Source organism: Neomonachus schauinslandi, chromosome 11 (assembly GCF_002201575.2).
Source record: "Neomonachus schauinslandi chromosome 11, ASM220157v2, whole genome shotgun sequence".
Classification (NCBI taxonomy): domain Eukaryota; kingdom Metazoa; phylum Chordata; class Mammalia; order Carnivora; family Phocidae; genus Neomonachus; species Neomonachus schauinslandi.
Window position 1 is genome coordinate 67341298 of NC_058413.1, and position 25665 is coordinate 67366962.

General features: G+C 41.2%; 1 protein-coding gene and 1 non-coding gene across 2 annotated transcripts in view; one reads left to right on the top strand and one right to left on the bottom strand.

Moving 5' to 3' along the window:
• Positions 1-1472: 1472 nt before the first annotated feature.
• LOC123326264 lies at positions 1473-1579 on the top strand. Its single transcript, XR_006540971.1, has one exon. It is a non-coding gene; the product is annotated as a U6 spliceosomal RNA (small nuclear RNA).
• Positions 1580-5604: 4025 nt separating this feature from the next.
• The window catches only part of RAB38 (RAB38, member RAS oncogene family), a 69181-nt gene continuing 49120 nt past the window's right edge, over positions 5605-25665 (bottom strand). Inside the window, exon 3 of the mRNA XM_021691818.1 lies at positions 5605-6477. Coding sequence (XP_021547493.1) covers positions 6325-6477 — 153 coding nt within the window. The 3' untranslated portion in view covers positions 5605-6324. The remainder of the gene's footprint in view (positions 6478-25665) is intronic.

Below are 25665 nucleotides of genomic sequence, written 5' to 3' on the forward strand. Positions count from 1 at the left end.
TCCATGGAGGGTCAAGATAATGCACTGGGGGAAACGATAACCCACACCGCTTTTTCCTACGGCCCTAGTTTTTTCTTACAGCGACTTTATTATTTATTTGCATATCATACATTTCACCCATTTAAAGTATACCATTCAATGGATTTTCATAAATTCATAATGTTGTGCGAGGATCACCACAACCAATTTTATTTTTTAAAAGATTTTATTTATTTGACAGAGAGAGACACAGTGAGAGAGGCAACACAATGGGAGGAGTGGGAGAGGGAGAAGCAGGCTTCCTGCCGAGCAGGGAGCCCGATGTGGGGCTCGATACCAGGACTCTGGGACCATGACCTGAGCTGAAGGCAGACACTTAACGACTGAGCCACCCAGGCGCCCCACCACAATCAATTTTAGATCATTACCACCACCCATAAGAGAAAACCTATACCCTTTAGCAGTCACACCTAATCCCCTTAAGCTTGGGCAACCACAAATCTCCTTTCTATCTCTATAGATTTGTTATTGTCCTAATTTTGATACTTCCAAAAATATCTGCCATTTTTATATGACAGCTTTATTCCCACTACTTGGATTTAATAAATAACTAAGCAGACAGAATAGTATCATAATAACCACATGTATCAATTATGTGATATGGTTTAGGCGCTATGCTAAGTGTTTTTCATGTATTATCACAAGAGGACATCACCTCTCCCAGTACGTAAGAGAGGTGCTTAGTAGTGTCTGGCATATGGTAAGCTCTACTGGCATTTCCTGGGCTGACTATTGTGCTCAGTATTCAGAACATTGCCCCCACCAGAAATCTAAGAGGAGACAGTTTAGCGTCACAGTTAAGAGCAGGGACATTGTGATTATGCTCCCGGGGTTGGAATCCTTGCCTTTTCAGTCTGTAGCTGTGTGAGTTTTGGCAAGTGGCTCAGTATCTCTGTCCTTCAATTTCTACATATATAAAATGAGGAGATGAGTAATTCCATGTCATGGGGATTAAATGACATAATAAAGGAAAGCTCACGTATCAGTGACTGTCCCATAGTATGTATTCTATAAATAACAGTATATATATCACTATAATGCAGCATGTGAGTGATGATAGTCAAGAGCTAAGCAAGTGTGGAAAGAGATTTGAATTACTTATAGAGACCTACAAGGCTACAAGGCTGTGCCATTATGCCAATCCTTGAAGAATGGGTAGGATTTCCAGGCCAAAAAAGGGCAAAGAATATTGTAAACAGCAGGAAACGCTAGCTGAACAAAATAGTCTAGTATGGCTAGATCTGGTGTTTTAGGAAGAGAATTGTAGACACATATATTCTATTTCCTTAAACATAATTGGAGCTGCAGTCCCTGCATTTAAAAACAACTTATGTTTTTAGAAGAGATATCTGGGTTTGGACATTTGACTTCTCTCTTGATACCTGGTAAATTGTTTACATATTTGAGTTCCTACCTTAAGATCTGAGAACACGGTGCTCACCTCAGCAGCCCATATACTAAAATTGAAACGATACAGAGAAGATTAGCACAGTGTCTGTGCGGGAATGACATGCAAAATTGTGAAGCATTAGATATTTTAAATACTATAGGATCCTCTTGCAGAAAAAAATAAAAATAAAAATAAAAGATCTGAGACCAGGACTTAGTCATTTATATCTCCAGAGAAGTGCCTAACCGAGTGCTGGGAATATAGTCATTGTTCAATAAATATTTGTTGAGGGAGTAAGGGAATCAAATCAATGTATTCTCATTTCGAAGACTGTAAATAACAATATTCTGTGGTGGATTAGGGTTAGAAGGCAGTTCTAATCTTACCATGCATATTCTAGACACCACATTTCAGTGGATGTTTAGAAAGAAAAACAGTGAGAGATTCCATGGTAATGAAAATTTCTGCCTGGATGATCTGATGTTTTAAGAACTATTAGCAGTTGAAACTCAATCAAAAATGAAAAACCCTTGGGGCGCCTGGGTGGCTCAGTTGGTTAAGCGACTGCCTTCCGCTCAGGTCATGATCCTGGAGTCCCGGGATCGAGTCCCACATCGGGCTCCCTGCTCAGCAGGGAGTCTGCTTCTCCCTCTGACCCTCCTCCCTCTCATGCTCTCTCATTCTCTCTCTCGCAAATAAATAAAATCTTTAAAAAAAAAATGAAAAACCATTGGGGCACCTGGGTGGCTCAGTCAGTTAAGCAACCGACTCTTGATTTCAGCTCAGGTCATGATCTCAGGGAGGTGAGATCCAGCCCCGCGTTGGGCTCTGTGGTCAGTGTGGAGTCTGCTTGTCCCTCTCCCTCCCTCTGCTTGCACTCTCTCTCTCTCAAATAAATAAATAAATAAAATGTTTTTAAAAATGAGAATCTCTTAATTGGGAGATGATCCTTGGAACCACTGGCAGAGGAGTAGAGAAGAAGGACAGGAAAGGAAAACAAAAATGTTGTGATAATGAGCAAGTCACCACTGTGTGAAACTTTGCCTCAATCCCAGTGGGGACCTCTGAGAGCTCATAGAGTAAACCTCAGATTTATCTCACCTGAGGAGGGGAGGACTCTTAAGGCCTTACCTCTCTGTTTGTCAGCCTCAGATGAGACTGCTCCTGGAGGTGCTAACTCTGTGGCACTCTGGTCTGTCCAGCATGCAAGACAAATACACCCCATGCATCTGGAGAATGCTCTCTGGTAGAGTTGCAGGGGATTACAATTGGAAGCCACGTGCTGAGGGGCATGGGCATTTCCTCTCTATTGTCTACCAAGTCCATGCCTTGCATCTCAGATTCACTTATGCCGCATGTTAAGTTCAGTCTGTCCTTTCACTGATTTTTTAGGGAAGTTTGGTCATAATTCCGCGCGTGCGAGAGAAATAGAGAACTTATAACAAAGGCTTGGTAGGACAAGCTACAATCTCCACTGCTGTAGTTAGGATTCCTGAGATGATAATTAATACTCAGCATTTCCCTCCTTTACCACTTCCATTCCCCTGACCAACCCACTCCTAGGCTAGGGTCCTGTGTGGGGCAATAACTCAGTTTTATTCCTGAGAGTATGAGTCCCTGGTTATATGTCCTCATCAAGATGTTATCACCGCAATTGCTGTCAGTTCTCACTAGGCATGGAAGCATCAAGAAGCACCCCAATGAGTCCCATGATTTCCAGGCTCATCCCTCCCCATTCATTATTTAGCAGCAACCCTATCCTCTTGGTAATCAGGATGAATTAGCCCTGCCTGTGTTGTAACACCTTCTCCAACAACAGGCCTGTAGGCACGAGGAGGCAAAAATAATCAGGCAGCAGCTGAAGCTATAGATTTAGCCCAATCTTTACAGTGTCTCCTGGTAGAATTATCAAGACCTCTGACACGGCAGAACCTGGAGTTGTAATGAGGGAAAGCTCGCTTTCTTACATTGGTTATTTAAGGTGAGAGTAGGAGGCTTCACTCCCATTCACAGCTTTGATGGTAGCTCTCCAGGACCCAGCACTAAATCTACTAACTTCATGTCACTAACCATGTTGGTGTCATTCCCAGTGAAACACAGCATACTTACAATCTCAAATCTGGTACAGAGAAGAGCCACCACGGAGCTTCTCATTGATGCTGGTATCCCTTTGTGGGGACACTTCTTATTGTATTCATGAAGGGAGTGTCTTTGGGCTTTCCTGAGGAACATAATCAGCTGGTAGATTCTCTGACATCACAAAATAAATACATTATAATATGCCCACCTCTCTGAGACCTTGGAACTCTCCTTTAATACTTTGCCAAGGTAGTTCTGGCATCTCCACATCATTTATTCTAGGCCAACATTGTTTCCAAGCTTCAAAGAGCTATTCTAGTAGCACACTCGGATCATCTCCAAGTTCACTTGCCAGAATGTTAAAAATTAACTCATTAAAGAGTGCTCTCATAGAAATAGATTATCTATCATCTGGTGCTACATTCTGTCCTCCCTGATTGCATCTCAAGACCAAATCAGGAACATTCTCCAGATTCCTACCAGTACTTATTAGCCAGGCTCTGTAGTTCATTTGATTAATAATCCATTTCATCCTGCAGTACACAACTTTGATACTTTTCTACTCAGTTCATACTGAGACTTGATCTTAGTTATTTGTCTAAAAGCAATGAGGGCAGAACTTGAGAAGGAAAAGCATCACCTTATAAAACATCCTACTCAGGTGGAGCATTGATGTGGCAAGTAGCTGTTCTCCCCTAGGAAAGGGTAAGGGCCTATTTTTCTGGACCACAGTTTCAGAAGAATCTTTGGGGTCAAGACTCCTAAGAGCATCTATCCAAATATCTCCTTCTATATTGCAGTGTCTGACTCCTTTCCTGCAAGAATTCTGATTTTAGTGGAGGAGACTTGCTAGCTCCGTGAAGTCAGTCTCCTTTAAAAGTCTGTTTCTATTAAAATCAAATCTTAGGCCTGATTTTCAGCAGCCATCCTCTCTATCCTGTAGCTGAAGGAAAGGAAGATCATTTTGATTGTTGTTTGGAGGTCTTCAAGCTTTTACACAACACCCATCCTGAGATGAGTGTTAGCTGACTCAAGCCTACAAGGTTTCCTCCTGCAGAGTTTCTGGAAGTTAACTGACTCTACAATCTCATGTCTTTTGAACACAAGAGCAATAGACTTTCTTTCCATCTATATTCTATCCCAATCCACCTGATGACAGTCTTAGTAATTATGGTGCTACAGTTTGCTAGGGATTAGTTCCACCTCATTGTTTACCAGCAAGGGGGTCCTTGCTACCACTTGGGTGCTGAATGATTCAGTTCAAGATGCTGGTGTTGAGAATCTGCTTCTTAGGCCATCTTTGTCCCAGCTAAATTAGGCTGGGTTTGGGCTCCCCCATAAGACCCTGAAACAAGGATTTGAGTGAAAGTAGTTTATTTGGGATGTGAACCCAGGAAGGACCAGTAGAGGAAGTGAGGAAAAAAGAAAAGGAAGCCCGTACAGGATGAGTCAGATGGAAGGTTTCCCCTGTGAGAACCAGGGGCTTATTCCCACTGGGGACTTTTTTTTTCTTTTTAAAGATTTTTTATTTTTTTATTTATTTGACAGTGAGAGAGACAGCGAGAGAGGGAACACAAGCAGGGGGAGCAACAGAGGGAGAGGGAGAAGCAGGCTTCCCACGGAGCAGGGAGCCCGATGTGGGGCTTATCACAGGACCCTGGGATCACGACCTGAGCCAAAGGCAGGCACTTAACGACTGAGCCACCCAGGCGCCCCTCAATGCTGCCATTCAATGCCATTAAAAAGTAGTAGCTACCCACAGCATCTCAGCACCATAACCATTGTGTAAACCAAAATATTACCATGCATATTTTAGTCATTTCTTTGCATGTCAATGGGTGTGGTACTTTCTTGACCAGGAGATATGATAATATATCCTTCTGTTTAACCAAGAAAATATAGATACACTGCTTGGCCTAAATGCTGATATGAACAATAGACAGACTCATCTCAGTATAATAGTGCCCAGAAGTTCCTTTAAGTGTATGTTTCTCATCCCCTTTCTGAAACAAAATTTTAGAAATGGGTCTTGAGAACCATGGATACACAGTCAAAGAAAAAATCATAATACTAAGACACAGCCTTTTCAGAAATAGGGAAACAACATCTTTTAATGTTTTATTTTCCACTTGTGGAAATATATATAATATATATTACATGAACAGAAGAGTCCCACAGCTTGAGTCAGAGAAAGCTAATAGAAAGGCACATAGGGAGGCAGGTCTTTTCATAGATTTCAGTTAAGCCAACATTTAGGGCATGGGGAGTGACAATAAAAGCCACAAAAACACAGGAAACCTGTGTACATGACTCTGAAGGGCTAAATCAGGAGATGACTCTTCGGTCTATTGAAAATGGACGTCATCTCTGGAGAAAAAACTGTTTCTACTTAATAGGCCTGTCAGCCCAGCAAAGAATGTATTGAAATCTGGACAAAGGCACCAGGGAGCAAAGTGAAAGCCAGGGCTTAACTTGACAGCTAGTCTGCTCCTCTCCCCTTTCTCTTTAAGACCTGAGGCCTTGGCTGATTTCAAGAAGCAAGTAACAGGGCCAATGCTGGCCCTGCAGAACTGTGGTTGGCTACAAGACAGAATTTTGTAACAGACTAAATATTTAACAAGCCTGTAAACACTGTGCTGATGCTGGGAAAAACATAAAAAAGAACATTTGCTATTTTTCTCTCTTAAAGGAAAGGTACCAGCATAGATCTTTGGCTTGCCACACATGTATCCCTATCCTGACATTTACTCAAATTGGTAAGAATTGAGACATGAGATAATGGGATTATTTCTGTCAGATGCCAGCAAAGAAGCCTACTAGGATTTGGCACAGCTGGAGCAGCTGACAATCTTGGGCGACGTGAGATGGGGCTTCACGATGTCCGGCTCAATGGACTCCATTAGGTCACACTCGTTTGCAAGTATATGTTTCACCAGGCATCTGGAGGCTTCATCAATGTTGATATTCTCCTACAGAGGGGAAAAAAACAAACAGCTTTTCTTATCAATATTCTAAAATAATGCTGGAGCAGGGACCTATATGTGACAAAGGGCAATATTTTTTGGCAATTCATTTAAATACCTCTTCTATCCCCTATCCATTTATCCTCTTTCTATCCCCCTCACTCTCATTCCTTCCAAGACCTTACTTTTTAGTCCTTCACAAAAGCAAACATACTTGTTTTGTCCCTTAGGAGAAACAGTGTTTGGTGGGCTCACTTACTTTTAGTAGGCTGAATTTAAGTTAGAGGGCAATTTTCTTATTTTTACATACTCTTACACTATAGCATAATATTATGTAAGACACATAAGTCTTAGCGGTTAACTTAGGTTCATAATTGCCCTCTGCCACATACTACTTTTGTGACCTTGATAGGAAATACGAATAATAAGACACCTCTTCTAGTGGTCAGCAGTGATTTCACAAGTATTTTCTGGATGGCTGCCTTTTGATCAAATGGTAGGAGCGCACTGCTCTGAGCTCTTTGGAGTCAGTCATGGACATGTGACTTTCATTGGACAATGAAATGTGAGGGAAAATGACATGTCTCACTTTCCTATAGAAGTAATAAAAGGCAATTCTTTTCTCCCTACTTCTGCAATCATAGAAGTATAGAGATGGAAATTCTCTTGGCCTGGGTCTATGAATGAGGCTCAAGAGGAGCCAAGTATCCCATGATGATGTACGTAGCTGAGTGAAAATTATGACCTTGTTGTTTCAAGCCACTGAGATTTAGGATCGTCACTGTGATATTCCCTAGACAATCCAGATGGATATAACTCTTCAAAGGAAAACATGAAATCAGAAATTTGAATATGTTTTCAAGAATAAAATAAGCTTCAATTTGGGGAAAACATGGAGCAAACATTTAAATCTAAAATACATTATTTATTGAGGCACCTGGATGGCATAGTCAGTTAAGCATCCAACTCTTGGTTTCGGCTCAGGTCATGATCTCAGGATGGTGAGATCAAGCCCCACGTCAGGCTCTGTGCTCAGCACGGAGTCTGCTTGAGATTCTCTCTCCCTCCGCCCCTCCTGCTTGTGCTCTCTCTCTCTCACACACACACATAAATAAATAAATAAATAATCTTTTAAAAAATAAAATAAAATACATTGTTTACTCAGTTGCCCTAGATTAAATTGCTTTTTTAATCCCTCTGCTAATCAGAAAACTGAGAAATACAGAATATTTACTACTGGCATACTAAACAAAAAACCTTAATCTCCAGTAAAGTCAAATTTGTAGAACCTCTCTGTTTCCTCATAGTCAATATAAAGATATAAGGACTTTATCAAATTGTTTTTCTACAAGACCTTGTCCAGTCTGAAGTATAACTACCTATCTCTGAATTTTGTATGTATGTCAGAGTTGTTGATCTATTTTGAGGTCACCGCTTGAAGTCATACTACATGGGAAATGTAAGAGGTAGTGATGGTCTCCAAATGGTATCTATGGCTAATGGCATTAGATGTAAATATTCATTAGCATGTTCCTCATCCTTCAAGTCCAGTCCTGAGTTCACCTGCTACAAAAGCTTAAGGTAATTTTTGGACTTCCAGGAAATAGACTGATTATTTTCTCTCATTTACAGAGCTTAAGAGAAAATGCTTTTTCTAAATCTAAAACAAGGTAAAATTCTAGTTGTTTGTCATGTTCTTGGTGGTGGTGGTTTTTATACCAGACCAGAATTCATGTCTCTGAGCCTTCCGTTCCTCATCTATGCAATGGTCTTGATGACAATACTTACTTAATAAAAAATTGCTTCTCCTTACAGGGGATAGTGGTCATTGGTGCTTGCACAATGTGTACATGCTGGGTACTTTATACACATAATCTTACTTAATCCCATTTAAAGCCCTATAAGGTAAGAGTCTGTTTTTTCTTACTGATCTTATTGTTATTGTTAGGCTGGGCCTAGGGATGGCCTTGCTACCTTTAGCTCAAATATGTGCCTCATTCCATGGAAACCAGTCCACAGAGATCAGCTTCCTTCTGCCCTGTTTCCTACTGGGTGGGTTACTGTGCCTTCAAGTCATTGACCACGCTTGGCATGCCTTCTGCCACTCTTCCTCTGCATGGTGTCATGCCCAGGGGTCACACTTGAACTATCTGCTCTCAGGCAGTAATCTGACCTAGACGGGGCCTGGCTTTTGGGAGAGACGCAGCTCAACGTCTGCTCTTGAGCCCAGTCACTTGTTTATGTGACCAATTAGAAGCCTGGTCCAGGTCCTCTACTGTCTCCAATTTTAGGAAAGTGCGAATGGGTAGCCTCACTCAGCCTTCCAGGCCTTAGCCTCATGGGCCAACACATTTCACTGAAGAAGTCCTACATTTGAGTGGTTTTAAAGTGCTTGCCCAGCCATTAATAAACCAACACTTGGGTTCCCATTTGGCTACTGCTTGTGTATAGGGAAGAAGACAACAAAATCTTACCTCAAATACCAAACATAGGATGTCATTATATCTGTTTACAGATAAGAAAACTTAAATTTAGGTAGATGAATGAGACAGGGAAACTAAAGGATTCCATAGAAATCTGCTTTGTGCTCCTTTTCCTGCTTCTATTCTTGATAAGACCTGCACCCCACCCCACTTTACACATGCCTCAGGATGCATACAGCGTATGTCCTCCTTGTAAGGGACCAGGAGTTAATGATTTCTCTAGAATAGATCACACCTAAGGAAAGACCAGGTGAGGATGACCAGTCGAAGCTATCACATGCGTATTCCAGACATCTTGACACCAAGGACCCCTGGCTTCAAGGAATGACACCTGGGCTCTCATTTTTGTTTTAACCAGTTCCTGGATGCCTGAGGGCACGTGCACCAGACCACTGACCTCAATAAAAACCTCCAGACCCTGAACAAAGACAAAACTCATGTTCCTTTTCTTTCCAAGTCTCCTGGACACTCCATCTATATCTGTTCACTCTATATCTTCAATAAACACTGCTCTCACCTCCTGCTGGCTCACATTTGATTTCCATCCTACAGCCAAAGACCCTCTGGGCTGGTCCTGAAGGACCCTCTCTGGGTCCCTGGACCTGGCCTGCCAGCATCATTAAGGAACTTCCCCAAGATCACGCAGTGGGTGGGTTGGGGCCAGACGCACACCTACGTCTTTCTAACATCAAAGCATGGCTCTTACCATGCTATATCCCTTTCCAAGATTGTTTGGAAGATCAAGTGCAATAACAAATAAAAGTTATTACCACAGTGCTAGGACCAGTAGGTGCTAAATAAATCTTAGTTCCTTTCTCTTTCATACATTGGAAGAAAAACATGTGTATATGGTAGGAAAAACACGTTTTAAGCATTAAAATGGGCCCCCTTCACATACAATGTTAAGTTAAACTAGTCAGTAGTATTCTTTAAACCTCCACTCGTATATTAACATGACATTTAAGTAGGGTTTTCTTTCCTTAATGTGCAAATTAGCAAAATCTAATGAGGTGAGTGAAATGCGAGTGTGGACAAATCCATGAATATTCATCAGCATTATAAGAAAGACAACAAAAACCGAAGCCCAATTCATGGCAGCCTAGCAGGATCATTTTAATAAAAGATAAGATGATGCTGCTGAAGTTGTTTGTGAAGTTTAACACACCTAGTAGAGGCTAATTGGTGTCAGGACTAGGACATGGGACCATGGGGGTTGGGGATGTCAACAAAGGAAACCATCAGAGCCACGGAGTGTTAGTGCCTGCTTTCAGGTGGCGTATATATGAACAATACGAACAACATGGCAGCTCATGATGGCTGAGCCACATTCATTCGCCCATTCAACTGATATTATTCAGATTCCCACTAAGTAGTAGACATACAAAGAAAAAGATGATAAAATAAGTCCCATCCTTAACTGAGCTTAAACACTAGCAAGGTTTGTGTAAACAGCAGAGGTATACAATGAGGTTGGAAAAGGGCATCCGGCGCTAGATCACTGTAGAGCCTTGAATGCTAAGGGGGCCAGGTAGAGTCACTAAGGGTTTGTGAAGTGTCAATAGACACAATATGATATGCATCCATGACTACACAGAACTGTACAGACTCTTAGCACTCCGTTTGATCAATTAATCTAACAGTGAGTATTTAGTAAATACCTATCGATGAACCCCATGGTGCTGTTGCCATGGCATACCTAGTTCAGATTAGAAATTGAAAGAGGAAGCTTGGAAGAGGAGCAAACACTATTATTTACCACATGCATTCAACAAAAAGGCCTGACACATAGTGTTTTGAGCACAGGCATGAAGCCAAACTTGACCTTGGAAGAATTACTTTAACCATTCTACGTGTCTCAGAGTCCTCATCTGTCAACAGGGAATTAAGAGATCTACTTTACAGGTGATTATAAGTTAATACATATTCATATTTAGAACACATGAACTACTTAGACAAATACTCAGACAAGGGCATAGCATACACATTCAATAAATGTTATCACAATGTTCTCATTTAACATCAGTAGAACACAAGAATGTGTGTTTTCTATTTCTTCATTTTGCACCTGAGGAGACAGGGTAATTGGCTGACCTCAAGACACACACGAGTTAGTTGTGGGGCCAGGGGTGAGTCCAGGGAGAAGACCCAACAGGAATACCTACCACAATATTTACCATATGCTTACAGAAAGCAAGGTAAAAATGTTGAGAGCACACGCTTGGAGACAGACCCTCATCTCAGCTCCTCCAAAATAGTTCACCAAATAAATAAGGAACATTATGTTCAGAGCACATGTTTCCAGCATAAAAAAAGTAAGAGCATTCGGTCAGGACCTCCAGCAAAACTGATTTGTATTGCTGGTCCTACTGTCTTTCTATACACCATTGAGGTCATAGCCAAGGGCCTAAACTTGGAGAAGGAATGGCAAGACAGAGCACACTTCCTCTCTCCTTCTGTCCATGGCTAGCATGGATAATCAAAGCCTGCCTGGTAGAACTACAAGCTCAGACCCTTTGGGCAATTATATTGCAATATAATTAACTGAGCTACTTGGCATCCAAGCGGACACAGCCAAGTCCACATTTTCTAGGTGTCGTGAAAACACATAGCTGCTGGCTTAATTGCAAAATATGACCTGGGAGTTTTTATTTGCATTTATTCTAGAGAGTAGTAACATCTCCAGGAAGAAATTTATACATTCCATGACTTTCAAGATATGTACACTTAGGGCGCCTGGGTGGCTCAGTTGGTTAAGCAACTGCCTTCGGCTCAGGTCATGATCCTGGAGTCTCTGGATCGAGTCCCGCATCGGGCTCCCTGCTCGGCAGGGAGCCTGCTTCTCCCTCTGACCCTCTCCCCTCTCATGTGCTCGCTCTCTCTCATTCTCTCTCTCTCAAATAAATAAAATCTTAAAAAAAAAAAAAAGATATGTACACTTAGACTGAATCTGGATGGTTTATTTATAAATTGCACTGTGACAAGATTGTCTATTGTGCAGACTGTGTTAGGTTTATGTGTGCTCATCTTTGTGACTCTGTTCAGAACCTTTTCATTCATATCAGTAAGCATGCCTGAGAAAAAGGCTTAAAATTCCTAACAAAGCATTTTAGTAAAAACAAATGGTAGTAACTATTATTGTTGTTACTGTCTACTCCATGCTGAGCATATGGAGGTGCTTTAGTTATGAAATAATGCTCACATCCAATCCTCATAAAAATCTATTAAAAAGCTAATAGCTATATTTTAAAAGTAAAGAAACTTTAACCTTTAACAAAGTTAGGTAACTTGCCCAGAGCAGTATGTAATCTCAGTCAATCTGTCTATCCAGCTAAGATTGGCCAAATTCCACTTCCTATCCTATTCCCACACATTACATTGCAGTGTCTCCCAGGATTAAGACAGATATTAAAGTAGTTCTATTTCTAAATCAGTAGTTCTCAATCCTGGCTGCATATTCAAATCATTTGAAGAGTTAAAAAGAAAATCTATTGCTGGCAGCGGGCCCTTCTCCCGGACATTGAGAGTCTGGGATGGGGCCCAGCATGGATATTTTTAAAAAGATTCTCCATTTCTTTATAATGTGCATCCAGATTTGAGACACACTTGTATAATTAAAAATGTCTTTAATGACACTTCTTTTTATTTCAGTAGTGAACTTTCTGGAAATATCATTTAATACAGAGATTTTAAGCTGTAGTGATTGTAATCTTCCTGTAAAGGATGGCATAGAAATCCATCTGAGGTTTTGGGTACTTGTCAGTTTTTTAATGAGCTCTTCAGAACATCTGTCTGATGGCAAATTATTTAATCTCTGACCCCCGGTGCCAGAGAGCAAAAATATTCTAGCAGAAACCCTTCACATCTGCCTAGTTAGAAACTGGCAAAGAATTCATCCTCCTCTAATCTTTCCAAATGCATCAACCTCAAACAAAACACCAAATATACCAGGGGCTCTGAGGTTAGGGCACTAAATTCCTCAGCCCTGTGAAGTTTTAATTAGAGCAGATGGCCCCCAGGATAACACCACCACTGGAAGAAGTCTCACGCATAACAGGGGTTTTCAAATCCTTTCTCTAAGATTCAGTACTTGTTTATTGAGCACATAAGTGCTAAACAGTTTGCCTGCTTTCATTTGCTTTAGTTCATATCTAAATGGGGCGGGCAGAGCAGATACCTGTATCTTTCTCTGCTTTGTACTTCTCTCCTCCCTCACCCCTAATATCGCTCCCCCCATCCTTTTGATAACTGCTTCCTCCCAGTCATGAGCTTCTACTGGGGCTCCTCTAAACTGAGCCCTCTATCCCAGACATTGTCCTCAGGTTGGCATTTCATTTCATTTTCACAATAAAGCTGAGGTGGGAGGCATTGCCCTCCTCTTATGGATGAGGTAAGTGAGGTGCACAGAGGCTAAATGACACACAGAGGTGCCCGGGACAGGAAGGGGCAGAACCTGGTTTCCAGCTCCAATCCTTGGAGCTTCTGTATTTTCTTTTCCTTCTCCCTGCTGACTTCTTAGAGGCTATGACCAACAGTTGGTTAGTGCCCAAGCAAAGGTCTGCCTGAATCCAAACCCCATGGCTTTACACTGGAGTATGCGCTTCAGATAAACCAGGTCCTCGTGATGTTCTATTGTCTAAAAGTTACTTTTAGTCTACCTAACACACTGGGAAGGACAGATGGAGCCATAATGACACTCACTTCAACGACAGGACAGAGTCACAATGTTAGCATACAGATACTGGTGAAGAAGAGTAAAGTTCACAGGTAAAAGCAGTTCCAAAGACTGTATCCCTCTGATAAGCTCCCCCCTGCCCCACCATAGCCCTGCCTCAGCCCCTGTCCTCCAGACACTAGATGTCCAAGTTCATTTCCTACCCCGTTTCTCCCCTCTCCTCTGTAGCCCCAGGGGCCTCATACCTTACAGCTCTCTTCCCTGATCTGTCATCCCTCTAGCAGCCTCGGGAACCCCACCTCAGCCATGAAGTATCCCCAAGCTTGCCACTTCCCAGGGAAATCAGATATTACTAGTTCAACCTGCTCTCTTTGACACATACAGAAATCAAGGCAACAGGGAAGGAAAGTGACTTGCCTGGCATCATACAGACTACCTCTTGCTGTTTGCATACTTCCTTGTGTCTAGAAACATCTCTTCTGAGTAGCCTTCTCTCAGCACTATGAAATGTATCATCAGGGCTCCTTGGCACTTTCTACCTACCTGGCACTTACCAGTGCCTATCATCTGTGTCCTTAAAAATGGATTTTATCTTGGGGCGCCTGGGTGGCTCAGTTGGTTAAGCGACTGCTTTCGGCTCAGGTCATGATCCTGGAGTCCCGGGATCGAGTCCCGCATCGGGCTCCCTGCTCGGCGGAGAGCCTGCTTCTCCCTCCGACCCTCCCCCCTCTCATGTGCTCTCTCTCTCTCTCTCTCTCTCTCATTCTCTCTGGCTCAAATAAATAAATAAAATCTTTAAAAAAAAAAAAAAATGGATTTTATCTTATTATGTTTGTGTTCCTGGCTCCCAGCACAGTGTTTGGTGCATAAGAAGTCTCTAAACAAGATTACCAAAGTTAGCTGACACCTGTGGAAACTTAGTGACCATTATGTACTTTACCTTAATGAACTAAGCTAATCTTCACAAAAACTCAGGTGAGGAAACCGAGGGATGGAGAGTTTAAAATTTTTCCCGGGGTCATACAGCTAGCAAGTCAAACTTTTAGCACCTGGTTCCACAGCCCATTCTTAGATCCTTCTCTGACCCCTGAAAAGTCAACGCTATTAAACCGCAAAGCCTGACTGGAGCCCCAGAGCCCTTGCTCTTAACCTGCTGCACCACACTCCTCTCTATAAATGTCTGTGGAAAGAATGAAGACGCAAGTCTCCTTGCTGCATAGCCAGTGCTTTCTCTCTAAATTTCAAAAATTATGAACAAGCAGTTGCAATGTGGTATGTTTGGCCCACGGGTATTTATTTATTTTTAACTGTAAATGTCTTTCAATGGCACATATGCACACTCTCCAGTTTGCCACCTACCTTACTCATCTCCTTAACTACCTGGCTCCTGGAGGAATGTGAGTTCACCATCCCTATTTCTTCTCCCACACCAGAGGCAGTACCGACTGCCAGGGACCTAATCAATATGGACAACACTAGTACCAGCCAGGCACAGTTCCCAAGATTTTTCTTAGAGTTTACCACTCTTGTGATACATTGCCAATTTCAATATGTAATGTATGACTTACCACTAAGGCTATAAAGAATCAGAGCATTCCTAGATTTTGCCTCTATTAACGTTTGGCTTTAATATAGTGGTTTTTTTTTTTTTTAATTTCCCTCACTGTGAGTCCTATACTGAAACAGTGATAGAGTACCAATAATCAGTCTTGAAAAGAAAATAAACATAAGCATAAAAACTATCATTTTGCCAGACTTTATAAACCCCATTAATGAAGACATAGCAGCCTTCAGTTGCAATACTTTCTCATACATCAGTTTGAGAAGAAAAATGGCCCATCAGACACAAAATATTAATAGTAATACTTGCTAACACATATAGAACATTTACTATTGAACACTTAGTCGAGTACTATGCTATGTATGCTTCATGAATAACCTCATTTCACCCTGAGTACATGCTGGGAGGTGGATATATTATTAATCTATTTTACAGATTAGAAGACTGGGACACATATAGGATAAGCTGTGTGTCCACAGGATTTGCTGGACTTACTCAAGTCAAGTTAAAGTCACATTTATCGAGTGATAACTATGAGCAGAAATTATCTATTTAATAATTCATTTTTGGCATAATCAAATGCTTTCATTCTGGCACCTCTAGGTACCAAGTCTGAGGCTTGAGACTGGAACATTGTTGTCCCAGAAAGCAGCAGGATATAATGTAAAAAGAAAGCTTTGAAATTGGAGGGGGAGACAAACCATGAGAGACTATGGACTCTGAGAAACAAACTGAGGGTTCTAGAGGGGAGGGGGGTAGGGGGATGGGTTAGCCCAGGGATGGGTATTAAAGAGGGCACATACTGAATGGAGCACTGGGTGTTATGCGCAAACAATGAATCATGGAACACTACATAAAAAACTAATGATGCAGGGAGGAGAAAGATGGCGGAGGAGTAGGAGACCTAAATTTTGTCTGGTCCCAGGAATTCAGCTAGATAGGAATCAAACCATTCTGAACATCTACGAACTCAACAAGAGATCAAAGAAGAGAATAGCAGCAACTCTCTGAACAGAAAAGCAACCACTTTCTGGAAGGTAGGACATGCAGAGAAGTGAATCCGAGGCGATATTAGGGAAGATAGATGGCAGGGGAGGGGGCCTCCGTCAGTGCTACTGGCAAGCGATAGAGCAGCGGAGCACAAAATCAGAACTTTTAGAAGTCTGCTCTGCTGAGGGACGTCGCTCCAGTGGCTAAGCGGGGGGTGAAACCCTTGCTGGGATAGTGTGGTCTCAGGACCCTCGGGGTCACAGAAAGACTGGGGATGCCTGAGTGTGGCAGAGCTCCCAGGTATCAGAGGAGGGAAGCTGGCTGCAGAGATGGAGCCGAGGAGTGGGCTCTCAGCTCGGGGTTGCCATAACCTCTGATCCGTGACACAGTCGGGCCACTGCTCTTCCAGCAGGGACCCAACAAGCAGCAGATCTGGGGAGACTCCCCTTCCTCCCCCGGGAGGAGCAGCGCGGGAGCACACTGCAGGGATCTGCTGGGTTTGGAGACTCCACACCGAGTTGTGTGTCAGAGATAGAAATGCTCGGCCACAGGCCAGGTGAGCACGGAGTGTGGCCGGAGACTGGGGAGACGGGAGTGACTGACTGTTTTTCTCTGGGGGCTCAAGAGGAGGGGGACCCAGAGTTCTCGGCTCCTTGGGGCGGAGATTGGGAGGCCGCCATTTTCACTCTCGTCCTCCAAAGCTGCATGGAAAGCTTGCAGGGAACAAAAGCTCCCGAGAGCAAACCCGAGCAGATTACTTAGCCCAGACTGGCAAGGGCGGGGCAATTCCACCACCGGCAAAGACATCTGGGAACCACAGGGGCAACAGGCCCCTCCCCCAGAAGATCAGCAAGAATAGCCAGCTAAGACCAAGTTTACCGATCAATGAGAATGGCAAACACCAGCACCAGGGGAATACAGCACATAGAATTCATGGCTTTTTTTCCATGATTCTTTAGTCTTTCAAAGCTAATTTTGTTTTTTAATTTTCTTTTCCTTTTTTTTTTTTTTTTACTTTTTCTTTTTCCCTTTTTCAAACAACATCTTATCAATCCCTTTTTAAAAAAATCTTATTTATTTTTCATTTTTAGAGTCATATTCTATCCCTTCATAGCAGTTAACCTTATTTTTATATAACCTTATATATATATATATATATATATATATAAGTTGTTCTCTCTTTAAAATTTTGGGATACAGTTTCTTCTAACAGACCAAAATATACCATAAATCTCTGGTGTATGGCTTTATTCTAGTCTCCTGCCTAATCACATTCTTTACCTTTTTTTTTTTTTAAATCTTCTTTCTTTTTTCAACCAACTGGAACATTGTTTCAACCAACTGGAACATTGTCATTTGAAGTCTTTATTTCCTTGTTGATCTTTTGCTTAGACTATCTGTCCATTTCAGTGAGGGGGGGGGTGTTAAAGTGCCCCACTATTATTGTATTGTTGTCGATGTATTTCTTTGCTTTTGTTATTAATTGGCTTATATAATTGGCTGCTCCCATGTTAGTGGCATAGATATCAATTCCTTTTATAAAATCTTTTATAATTTTCAACTTAACAGTCATATTCCATCCCTTCATCATATTTACCCTTATTTTTGTACATATATAAGTTTTTCTTTCTTTTAAAATTTTGGGAGGCACTTTCTTCTAACAGACCAAAATACTGCCAAAATCTAGTGTGTGGCACTGATCTATGCACCAGCCTGATCATATTTGATCATATTCTGTGTTTTTTTGTTTGTTTGTTTTCATTTGTTTGTTTTTATCTTTTTCTTTTTTCTTTCTTTCCCTTTCTTTCCCCCCGGTTTCAGGTCTCTTCTGATTTGCTTAGTGTATATTTTCTGGGGACATTGTTACCCTGTTAGCATTTTTTTTTTTTAAAGATTTTATTTATTTATTTGAGACAGAGAGAATGAGATACAGAGAGCATGAGAGGGAGGAGGGTCAGAGGGAGAAGCAGACTCCCCGCCGAGCAGGCAGCCCGATGCGGGACTCGATCCAGGGACTCCAGGATCATGACCTGAGCCGAAGGCAGTCGCCCAACCAACTGAGCCACCCAGGCGCCCACCCTGTTAGCATTTTGTTCTCTCATTCATCTATTCTCCTCTGGACAAAAGGACAAGATGGAAAAAATCACCTCAAAAAAAAAGAACAAGAGGCAGTACCAACTGCCAGGGACCTAATCAATACGGACATTAGTAAGATGTCAGAACTAGAGTGCAGAATGATGATTTTAAAGATACTAGCTGGGCTTGAAAAAAGCATGGAAGATATTAGAGAAACCCTTTCTGGAGAAATAAAAGAACTAAAATCTAACCAAGTCAAAATCAAAAAGGCTATTAATGAGGTGCAATAAAAAATGGAGGCTCTAACTGCTAGGATCAATGAGGCAGAAGAAAGAATTAGTGATATAGAAGACCAAATGATGGAAAATAAAGAAGCTGAGAAAAAGAGAGAAAAACAACTACTGGATCACGAGGGCAGAATTCGAGAGATAAGGGATACCGTAAGATGAAACAATATTAGAATAATTGGGATCCCAGATGAAGAAGAAAGAGAGAGAGGGGCAGAAGGTATACTGGAGCAAATTATAGCAGAGAACTTCCCTAATTTGGGGAATGAAACAGGCATCAAAGTCCAGGAGGCACAGACAACCTCCCTCAAATTCAATAAAAATAGGTCAACACCCCAACATCTAGTAGTAAAACTTACGAGTCTCAGAGAAAAAGAGAAAATCCTGAAAGCAGCTCGGGAGAAGAGATCTGTAACCTACAAGGGTAGAAACATTAGATTGGCAACAGACCTATCCACAGAGACCTGGCAAGCCAGAAAGGACTGGCATGATAGATTCAGAGCACTAAATGAGAAAAATATGCAGCCAAGAATACTATATCCAGCTAGACTGTCATTGAAAACAGAAGGGGAGACAAAAACCTTCCAGGGCAAACAAAAACTAAAGGAATTTGCAAGCACAAAACCAGCCCTACAAGAAATGTTGAAAGGGGTCCTCTAATTAAAGAGAGAGCCTAAAAGTAACATAGACCAGAAAGGAACACAGACACCTTACAGGCAATACAATGGCACTAAATTCATATCTTTCAATAGTTACCCTGAATGTAAATGGGCTAAATGCCCCAGTCAAAAGACACAGGGTATCAGATTGGATAAAAAAACAAGACCCATCGATATGCTGTCTGCAAGAGACTCATTTTAGACCCAAAGACACCCCCAGATTGAAAGTGAAAGGGTGGAAAACCATTTACCATGCTAATGGACACCAAAAGAAAGCTGGGGTGGCAATCCTTATGTCAGACAAATTAGATTTTAAGCCAAAGACTGTAATAAGAGATGAGGAAGGACACTATATCCTACTTAAAGGGTCTATCCAACAAGAAGATCTAACAATTGTAAATATCTATGCCCCTAACATGGGAGCAGCCAATTATATAAGCCAATTAATAACAAAAGCAAAGAAACACATCGACAACAATACAATAATAGTGGGGCACTTTAACACCCCCCCTCAATGAAATGGACAGATAGTCTAAGCAAAAGATCAACAAGGAAATAAAGACTTTAAATGACACACTGGACCAAATGGACTTCACAGATATATTCAGAACATTCCATCCCAAAGCAGCAGAATACACATTCTTCTCTAGTGCCCATGGAACATTCTCCAGAATAGATCACATCCTAGGTCACAAATCTGGTCTCAACCAGCACGAAAAGATTGGGATCGTTCCCTGCATCTTTTCAGACCACAATGCTTTGAAAGTAGAACTCAATCACAAGAGGAAAGTTGGAAAGAACTCAAATACATGGAGGCTAAAGAGCATCCTACTAAAGAATGAATGGGTCCACCAAGAAATTAAAGAAGAATTTAAAAAATTCATGGAAACAAAGGAAAATGAAAACACAACTGTTCAAAATCTTTGAAATGCAGTAAAGGCAGTCCTAAGAGGAAAGTACATAGCAATAGATGCCTTTCTAAGAAACAAGAAAGGTCTCAAATACACAACCTAACCCTACACCTAAAGGAGCTGGAGAAAGAACAGCAAATAAAGCCTAAACCGAGTAGGAGAAGAGAAATATAAAGATCAGAGCAGAAATCAATGAAATAGAAACCAAAAGAACAGTAGAACAGATCAACGAAACTAGGAGCTGGTTCTTTGAAAGAATTAATAAGATTGATAAACCCCTGGCCAGACTTAACAGAAAGAAAAGAGAAATGACCCAAATCAACAAAATCATGAAAGAGGGGAGATCACAATGAACATCAAAGAAATACAAACAATTATAAGAACATAGTATGAGCAGCTATATGCCAGCAAATTAGATAATCTGGAAGAAATGGATGCTTTCCTAGAGATGTATAAACTATCAAAACTGACCAGGAAGAAATAGAAAACCTGAACAGACCTATAAGCACTAAGGAAATTGAAGCAGTCATCAAAAATCTCCCAACAAACAAGAGCCCAGGGCCAGATGGCTTCCCAGGGGAATTCTACCCAACATTTCAAGAAGAATTAATACCTATTCTTCTGAAACTGTTCCAAAAAATAGAAATGGAAGGAAAACTTCCAAACTCGTTTTATGACGCCATCATTACCTTGATCCCAAAACCAGACAAAGACCCCATCAAAAAGGAGAATTACAGACCAATATCCTTGATAAACACGGATGCAAAAATTCTCACCAAAATACTAGCCAGTAGGATCCAACAGTACATTAAGAGGATTATTCACCATGACCAAGTGGGATTTATCCCTGGGCTGCAAGGTGGGTTCAACATCCGCAAATCAATCAATGTGATACAATACATTAATAAAAGAAAGAACAAGAATCATATGATCCTCTCAATAGATGCAGAAAAAGCATTTGACAAAGGACAGCATCCTTTCTTGATCAAACTCTTCAGAGTATAGGGATAGTGGGTACATACATCAATATCATAAAAGCCATCTATGAAAAACCCACAGCAAATATCATTCTCAATGGGGAAAAACGGAGAGCTTTCCCCCTAAGGTCAGGAATGTGGCAGGGATGTCCACTATCACCACTGCTATTCAACATAGTATTAAAAGTCCTAGCCACAGCAATCAGACAACAAAAAGCAATAAAAGGCATCTGAATCGGCAAAGAAGTCAAACTCTCACTCTTTGCAGATGATATGATACTTTATGTGCAAAACCCAAAAGATTCCACCCCAAAACTGCTAGAACTCATACAGGAATTCAGTAAAGGGGCAGTATAGAAAATCAATGCACAGAAATCAGTGGCATTCCTATACAAAACAACAAGACAGAAGAAAGAGAAATTAAGGAGTCGATCCCATTTACAATTGCACCCAAAACCATAAGATACCTAGGAATAAATCTAACCAAAGAGGCAAAGAATCTGTACTCAGAAAACTATAAAATACTCATGAAAGAAATTGAGGAAGACAGAAGGAAATGGAAAAACGTTCCATGCTCATGGACTGGAAGAATAAATATTGTGAAAATGTCTATGCTACCTAGAGCAATCTATACATTCAATGCAATCCCTATCAAAATACCATCAACCTTTTTCAAAGCAATGGAACAAATAGTCCTAAAATTTGTATGGAACCAGAAAAGACCCCGAATAGCCAGAGGAATGTTGAAAAAGAAAAGCAAAGCTGGTGGCATCACAATTCCGGACTTCAAGCTCTATTACAAAGCTGTCATCATCAAGACAGTATGGTACCCGGCACAAAAACGGACACATAGATCAATGGAACAGAATAGAGAGCCCAGAAATGGCTCCTCAACTCTATGGTCAACTAATCTTCGAGAAAGCAGGAGAGAATGTCCAATGGCAAAAAGACAGTCTCTTCAACAAATGGTGTTGGGAAAATTGGACAGCCACATGCAGAAGAATGAAACTGGACCATTTCCTTACACCACACACAAAAATAGATCAAAACAGATGAAAACCTAAATGTAAGACAGGAGTCCATCAAAATCCTAGAGTAGAACACATGCAGCAACCTCTTCGACCTCAGCTGCAACAACTCCTTCCTAGAAACATCGCCAAAGGCAACGGAAGCAAGAGCAAAAATGAACTCCTGGGACTTCATCAAGATAAAAAGCTTTTGCACAGCAAAACAAGCAGTCAACAAAAACAAAAGACAACCAACAGAAGGGGAGAAGATATTTGCAAATGAGATATCAGATAAGGGGCTAGTATCCAAAATCTATAAAGAACTCATCAAACTCAACACCCAAAGAACAAATGATCCAATCAAGAAATGGGCAGATGACATGAACAGACATTTTTCCAAAGAAGACATCCAAATGGCCAACAGACACATGACAAAGTGCTCAACATCGCTCGGCATCAGGGAAACCCAAATCAAAACTTCAATGAGATACCACCTCACACCAGTCAGAATGGCTAAAATTAACAAGTCAGGAAACGACAGATGTTGGCGGGGATGCGGAAAAAGGGGAACACTTCTACACTGTTGGTGGGAATGCAAGCTGGTGCAGCCACTCTGGAAAACAGTATGGAGGTTCCTCAAAAAGTTGAAAATAGAGCTACCATATGATCCAGCAATTGCACTACTGGGTATTTACCCCAAAGATAAATATGTAGGGATCCAAAGGGGTACGTGCAGTCCGATGTTTACAGCAGCAATGTCCACAATAGCCAAACTATGGAAAGAGCCAAGATGTCCATTGACAGATGAACGGATAAAGAAGAAGTGGTATATATATACAATGGAATATTATGCAGCCATCAAAAGGAATGAGATCTTGCCATTTGCAACGGTGTGGGTGGAGCTGGAGGGTGTTATGCTGAGCGAAATAAGTCAATCAGAGAAAGACACGTATCATATGACCTCACTGATATGAGGAATTCTTAATCTCAGGAAACAAACTGAGGGTTGCTGTAGTGGGGTGGGGTGGGAGGGATGGGGTGGCTGGGTGATAGACATTCGGGAAGGTATGTGCTATGGTGAGCACTGTGAATTGTGTAAGACTATTGAATCACACACCTGTACCTCTGAAACAAATAATACATTATATGTTAAAAAAAGAAGAAGATAGTAGGAAGGGAAAAATGAAGGGGGGGAAATCAGAGGGGGAGATGAACCATGAGAGACAATGGACTCTGAAAAACAAACTGAGGGTTCTAGAGGGGAGGGGGAGGGGGGATAGGTTAGCTTGGCGATGGGTATTAAGAGGGCATGTACTGCCTGGAGCACTGGGTGTTATATGGAAACAATGAATCATGGAACACTACATCAAAAACGAAATATGTAATGTATGGTGATTAACATAACATAAAAAAATAAAAATAAAAAAATAATGATGTAATGTAGGATGACTAACATAACATAATAAAATAAAATAAATAAAAAAATAAAACGAAGCTTTGGAGACAACCTTTAAACCTGGTATTTTCACTGACTGTGGGACCAAGGGCAGATCCAAATCCTGAGCCTCTCCTGCCTAATTTGTAAAATGAGGCTAATGGTAACTACACATCATAGGGTTCTTGTTAGAATTTAAGGATTAAATGATACAGAGGAAGCACTTAGATATTACGTATACATCCTCAGATAAATACAAGCCCCCCTATAGTATCTGCTTCTCTTCATCTTCTCCTTTCAGGTCATTCTTCAGTGATCACTTTTCACAAGAAGTTGCCTCTGACTCCCCCAGGCTAGGGACAAGCACCCCTCTACCTGGCACCCACCATTGATCAGTATGTAATGGCTTGTTAGTCTGTATCCTCCACATCACTGGGGGCTCCTATGGGCTTTATGGCTGCATCCCAGTGGCTAGCACAGTGCCCGCAGACAGTAGGCACCTGGATGATATGGGTAAATATCTTCGGGTAGATATCTTTGGAAGATATTGGTAAAGATATTGGGTAAATTTGTTAATTCTAACATATGAATGAAATGAACAAGTTAACAAGGGCCCTGCAAAGAGTAACAAGTACAGGTTTCAACCTGAAAACAATTTTAGATGCAGGCGATTTCTGCAGGGAGTGAAAAGGAAAACGTGTTCACCACAGAATTTCTTTCTCAAGTCAAACTGCCTGTTCTTATCTTGTTTTCCAGTTATGATTTGACACCATTCTTTTTGGGTAAAATGGAAGGAAGACTGACTGAACCATTTTATAAAAATCAAACTGAAGTACTAAAGGCTTTGCAGTTGAGCAGACCTACATTGGATGCTGATTTTGCTCTTTGAAAAATAAGTCTTTATACCCCGAAGTTTGAAAAGCTATTTCAGGTGACTTCCACTATTTAGTAACGATGAACTTGGGCAAAATATTTACTTTTCTTGGGTGTCACCTATAATATAAAGATAAAAGCACCCACCTGACAGAATTGTGAGAATTAGAAATAATTATACATGGGGCAAAAGTAGAAATTGGGTAGCATCATATATATTTATGACTATGTTATATATGAATATTTTAATATCTTTTCTTAAGAACTTTTGTGAAACTGAATGAATGGTCAATTCAAGCTTCACAATTACTTCTCAGGCCTGTCCTTTATCTTTTTTTTTATATACAGCTCTTTTGTCCAGCCCTCAACTCTAGTAGAGATTTGAAACCTTTGCTTTTCCAGATAGCATAAATGAAACTCTTTCTACCACCATTGTTAGAATAACGTTAGCTTGGGTGAAAACATAGGAACAAAACTATGTGTAAAAGGTGATGTGTTGGTAAAATTAAACAAACCCATATCTTAGCACCCTTTTTATGTTTGAATGTCATGCTGCTAGCAAACTATCAGAACTCTGGCCTCAACCCTAGGACCTAAGTCTACACTTCCCTACCACATCTCCAGTGTCAACCTCCTAAATTCCACACTCAGATAACAAGTTATTCTTAGACTAGGCAACCTCCCTGTGTTAGCACTTAGCATGTGCTATATAATTTTCTTTTTTCTGATGTGGAATAACACTACCCTTTTCTTCATTCTATAAACTTGTAGTAGCAAAGAAGGAGGAGATACTTCATTTCGTGGTTCCTATCATATAATATTGAAATATCACCAATAACTTATTATTCAGCAAATAATCATTGATCCTTTTCATGGACAAGGCACTATTCATCAGAGTCTCTACAATCTTCACATTAATACACTATGGAGCTAGTCATCATGTGATTATTTTATTAGTCCAGTCCTCTCCTGCCTCTGCTTAGAAAAAACGATATGAAGTGCTCCACCTTACAGTTACTGTGACCTACATAGCCAGGACCTACACAGTCTCTTCCAGGGTCTCATGCCTCCATTTTTCTTCCCATGGCAATTGTCTTCCATGTTCCTTCCAGACTGTCTCCCAACTACTCTAACTAAAGAGTACTGACAGTTAGGGCGCCTGGGTGGCTCAGTTGGTTAAGCGACTGCCTTCAGCTCAGGTCATGATCCTGGAGTCTCTGGATCGAGTCCCGCATCAGGCTCCCTGCTTGGCGGGGAGCCTGC